The sequence below is a fragment of the Eubalaena glacialis genome, chromosome 9 (genome assembly GCF_028564815.1).
Source record: "Eubalaena glacialis isolate mEubGla1 chromosome 9, mEubGla1.1.hap2.+ XY, whole genome shotgun sequence".
In the NCBI taxonomy this organism is placed as follows: domain Eukaryota; kingdom Metazoa; phylum Chordata; class Mammalia; order Artiodactyla; family Balaenidae; genus Eubalaena; species Eubalaena glacialis.
In genome coordinates this window covers 99511018-99515932 of record NC_083724.1, presented here as the reverse complement: position 1 = coordinate 99515932, position 4915 = coordinate 99511018, and the positions used below count along the sequence as shown (strand labels likewise).

At 65.5% G+C, this 4915-nt stretch overlaps 1 protein-coding gene across 1 annotated transcript; it reads right to left on the bottom strand.

Moving 5' to 3' along the window:
- Window positions 1-1285: 1285 nt before the first annotated feature.
- On the bottom strand, window positions 1286-4379 carry BARX1 (BARX homeobox 1). Its single transcript, XM_061199360.1, has 4 exons — window positions 4157-4379; window positions 2131-2422; window positions 1964-2048; window positions 1286-1567 (listed from the first exon to the last, which is right to left on the bottom strand). The coding sequence occupies exons 1-4, from the start codon at window positions 4377-4379 to the stop codon at window positions 1403-1405; spliced, it is 765 nt and encodes a 254-aa protein (XP_061055343.1). The 3' UTR covers window positions 1286-1402.
- Between the last annotated feature and the right edge of the window lie 536 nt (window positions 4380-4915).

The window sequence follows — 4915 nt, the reverse complement described above, 5'->3', positions numbered from 1 at the left end:
CGTCCTGTTTGGAACTCTGCAGGACAAAGTTTCCATCTCTCCCCAAGCTTTAACCAGCAAAGTGGCCATTTTTCCATTTCCATACCCTGGTGGTAGTCCTAGGAAGCACAAAAACAGGAACCAACATGGAAGCTCCCAGCCCAGACTAGACCAGAGAGGAGGCAACCAGAAGGCAACCGAGGCTTTCCGTGTGTGTGTGTGGGGGGGGGGGTGGGGGGGGCGGGGGGGAGGGCAAACACGTGTCACCAAGCCGCGACCCTGGAAAGGGCACCCTGCGTGACCTTGAGCAGTTTGGAGTCCTCGGCCCTCTGCCTCGGTCAGGTACCCCCACAGGTGCCCGTACTCGGCTGCCAGATGCCTCCCTCCTGTGTATACCGTGGAAAACTTGAAAACTCAGGGAGGCAGGCGCCTCTGCAGGCTGGAGCTGCTGATGGTGGCCGGCCTCTGTGCAAACCCCGAGTCCTTGGTTTCCCGTAGGCCTCAGGAAGCCTCAGGCGGGTACAATCTCAAGGACCTCGCAGTTAGTCCTTAAAGCCCCAGGAGACTGAACCAACAACAGGAGGCGGCTCTCAGCCCCGGACAACTTCCGGAGTGAGCGCCGCCGAGGTGGCCTCGGGCTGGTGACCCCTGTGTAGCCCGGTTGCTACCGTCTGAAGTGCCCTGGGCTGAGAAGGAAGGGGAGGAGGTTCAGAGTGGCCCTCATGCCCAGAGTGGAAGCGATTCCTAGGATCCTGCAGCGACCGAGCTGCCTGCGTGCCCGGCCCGGGCCAGGTGGAGCAGGTCACGGCTCGCGTCCACGTAGCCCGGGGAAAGGATGTTTCAGAAAACACTGCGCGTGTCCCTCTTACCTCGCCGCGCCCCCCTGCCAACGTCGTGGATTCAGAAACCCCCCCCCATCAAGTCCCGCTGTGTCATAAAATATTTTATTGGAAAAAAATCACCGTCTTCGTAAGAGAGGGGTAGGAGCCCCAGCGACGTCGGGTTGTCCGGGCGCCATCTCGGGCCGTGGTGGCCTGCGCCGGGCCGCGGGGTCCCCCGACGCGCGGAAGCGGGTGTGTGCCTGGAGGCGTCCGGGCCCGGGGGGCCGGCCCGAGGCGAGTGGGGGGTGCAGGATAGGATCGGGGCGTGAATGCTCGTTGAGCGCCTGGCGACGGGGAGCTCCGAGAGGAGGCGACCTTCCGCCGCGCTGGACGTGTTTCCAGGCTAGGGCCCGCGAGCGCACGGGTTTGGCTTCAGGGTCTGTCCTTCCTTGTTTGGCCCCTAAATGTCCGCATTCAAGGTAATAATAAAAAGTTTAGAAAGCAAACGGCGTGGACGCAGAAGGGCCGATTCGCGGCTTCCGGCGGGTTATGGGGGCCGCGTACTGCGCTGGGGTTCCCTGGGCCCGAACCCTCTGCCGCGCTCAGTCCTCGTGGCTCCGGTCGCCGGCCTCGCCCGGCGCCTCCGCCGGCTTCTCCGCCTCCTTGGCGCGCTCCTGCTCCGTGAGCTGTTCGCTCGTGGGGATGGAGTTCTTCTTGGGCCTCCCCTTGGGCTTGGTGGGAGACTCCAGGCCGCCGCCCTGCAGCACCTGCGCGGGAGACGGGCGGCACCGCGGTGAGCTGGGACTGGGCCGGGGACCCCCGCGCCCTGTGCCCAGGCAGGGCCTGAAGAGCCCAACGAGGCCATTCGAGGCCGCGCCTAGCCCCCGGGAAATGGCGGCCATTTGTCTGAGTGCTGCTAGGGAAAAGCGACCAGAGGGTCCGGCAGAGGGGTTCAAGGCTTCCAGGAATCCTGAGGGTTCAGGGAGCACGAAAGGAGCTGGGCTAGGGCACCCAGTGGGACAGAGAGCAGAGAGGGTCCCTCTGGGCACCAGGGACCGAGGGAATCGGGAGGGTTGGGCATAAGTCTCCATGGGGACCAGCTCTTGAAGGCTACAGGGGCACGGCCGCAAATAGAGGGCGCAGAATGCCACAAAAACACTCACTATTTTCTTCCACTTCATCCTTCGATTCTGGTACCACGTCTTCACCTGCAACTGGCTCAGACCCAGGGACTCGGCGAGATCTATTCTGGAAAGAGCGGGGTGCACCCTCAGCAGGGCAAGCAGCCCCCCTCCCCCTACCCGCTGGGCTTAGCCTGGCCCCGCGCTACCTGTCGGGCGTGGAGAGGTACTTCTGCTTCTCGAAGCGTTTCTCTAGGCCCATCAGCTGCAGCTCGGTGAACACGGTGCGGCTCCGACGCCCCTTCTTGGCCTTGGTGCCCGGCTCCCCGGCGCCAGGCGCCTCCAGCTTCCCGCGGAGCTGTAGCTCGAGCGGCAGGTGCGGCGCGCCGGCAGCGCCGGGCAACCCAGGCCCCGCGGCAAGCAGCGCCGAGCCCAACCCGGAGCAGCCAAGCGGCGCCAGCGGGAACTTAAACACTGCCGCCTGCTCGGCCTTCAGCACGGCTGCGGGGAGAGAGTGGGGAGCCGGGTGAGCTCGGGCCTTGCTCCTCCTCCTGGAGATCCTCGCACCATGCGCCCTAGCCGAGAGCTCTCTCTCAGCCGGTGACCCCAACACAAAACCTTCGTGCTGGCTGGGAAGTGAGAGATTTGTGCCAGGCACCTAGGCTGAGCCTCCTCGACGCCAGGGTCCCCAGAGTCTGGGAAGGGGACCTCCCCCACCCGGGTTCTGCCTGGCATTCCCCAGGCCCCAGCTGCTCTGAGATTTCAGGATTCTGAATGAACAAGGTCGAAGCTCCCAAACACATAGAGTTTGTGTCACGGAAAAGGGAAACCAAGAAAAAACGGCACAGTTAAGAAGATAAGCATTTGCCCCAACTAAATAGGCTTTGCTGCATTCGGGGGGTGGGGGGGAAGTTTCAGTGGAGTAAGCACATCTGCTCTTCTGTGCAGGGCAAAACAGCCAATTCTGAGGGGCAGACAGCGGGTTGTCAGCAGGGGTGAAGTTGGGCGCTTCCCGGAAATTCCAAAGCACCCCAAGAAATGGGAAATTTGTTCTTCCTGTTTTCTCCGTTTAGACTCTTCCCCACGAAGACGTTTCAGTTTTCATTAGTCCTAAACGATTTTTTTTTTTGCCCGCTTCAAACGAATTATTAACAGTGCAGCTGGAGGCAAAGGGCAGCAGAGATTGGACTCAAAACGAACAAACTGGCCCTGCTGCCCCCCAGGCAGGCGGAGCACTGGCTGGAGGGTCACTGGATGTGGAGGAAGTCGGCTCCCTGGGCTGAGGTCACGCTAGAATGTAGGAGGGCTCCCTGCCCAGATAGGTATCTCACTACCAGTGAGTGCTAGCCCCGATGGAGTCGGGAAAGGCCCAGGCAAGATGTGCGGGTGAATATGAGGAGAGAGCCCAGAGGGGAGAAAGGATCCTTGGGGGAAGGTGAGAAAGGAAGGGCAGACCCACCCCACTGAGAGAGGCCGGTTGGAGAGAGACACGGAAAGGCCAGAAGAAGGGGTGCAGTGGAGAGGGCACGGCAGGTCAAAGCAGGGCCCCGACAAGGAAAGAAGAGAACCGAAAGGGACAGAAAAAGCCTGAGTTGCTGGTTCAAGCTCTGCCAAGGCGCAGCCGACCTGGAGCAGAAGGGCCATTCGGGCAGCAGCTCACAAATAAGCCTCTTGTCCCCAGGCAAGGCCCAAGGGGCTCTGTGCTACAGCACAGGTCGGTTCATCGTCAGCCTGAGACCCTGGGCTCTGGGAGGCTCCGGGCTGGCTCGGGCCAGCGTCAGCCCCCAGCATAGCACTCGGAGACACGGGCCTCTGTCCCAAAGGTCCGGCTTTCCCGGCTTGGGCAGCCGCGGCCACTCCCAGCCAGCTCTCTGTGGGAAGGCCCAGGCGCCCGCGGCCTGAGGTCGCTTTGACCCGAAGTCTGACATTAGCAGTCTGGTCCAGCGCCCACGATGGGGATGAGGGCTCGGGTCCCCGGGCCTGGACTCCTCGGGGCTGGAAACCGCAGGGTCGCAGTGAAGAAGAGAGCGAATGCCCTCCCGGCAGGCCTGGCCCACGGGCACGAGGCCTGGCTTCTGCGCGGCCCAGCGCCTGCCCCCTTTGCTTCCCCGCCGGGAGCGCGCGGAGGGAACGGTCGGGGGCCTGCGTTCCCGGAGCTGCGTCCGGGAGACGCCGCGGCTCGCTTCCTCCCGCCGAGCCCGGCCAGCGCCCCGTGGCCCCAGGCCCCTCACGTACCCAGGTGGCTGTGGAAGGGCCGCGCCGCCAGCAGAGCCTGCACGCCGAACTTGAGCAGCTCGCCCGCGGCGGCGGCGGCGGCGGCTGGAGCGGCGCCCTTGGGCCCCGGAGGCTCAGTGAGGATTTCCTCGATCATGAAGCTGCGGTAGCGGTGCGGCCGGTGGTCGGCGCAACCCTCGGGCGGGCCGAAGCGCGCTGCGCCCGGCTCCCCCGGCCGCTGCATCGCGGCGCCCCGGGGCTTGGCGGCGGCAGCAGCTGGGGCGCGGGGCCCGCGCGGGGGTCTAGGCCGGCCCGCAGATCCGGGCGGCGCGCGGGCGCCGGTTCATGCCCCCTCCCCCGCCGGCCGGCCGGGCGGAGGCACAGGGCGCGGGCGGGGCGCGCGGGGCTCGGCCGGTCGGACCCGGGACTGCGCCCCCGCCCCACTCTGCCGCGCCTCTAGCCCCGCCGGCCCCGCGTCACCGCCCCGCCCCGCCCGGCCGCCCCGCCCCGCGTCGCCGCCCCCCACCCCCCAGGCCGAGCCCGAGGGAGGGCCAGAGATGGGAGGATGGCAGGAGGGAGGGGGCCGGGAGAGGGGCCGACCGTCCCAGACAGAGGGAGACCCAGCGGAGCGCACGCCCAAGAAGGATCGAGCCGGAGAGCTCGGGAGACAAGACCCCCGGGGATGGGAGCTGAGGGATCGAGAGAGAGGTGAGAGAGGGTCTACAGCGAGACAGCGAGGGCCACACAAGATGCGAGACAGTGACGTGAGGATGCCAGGGA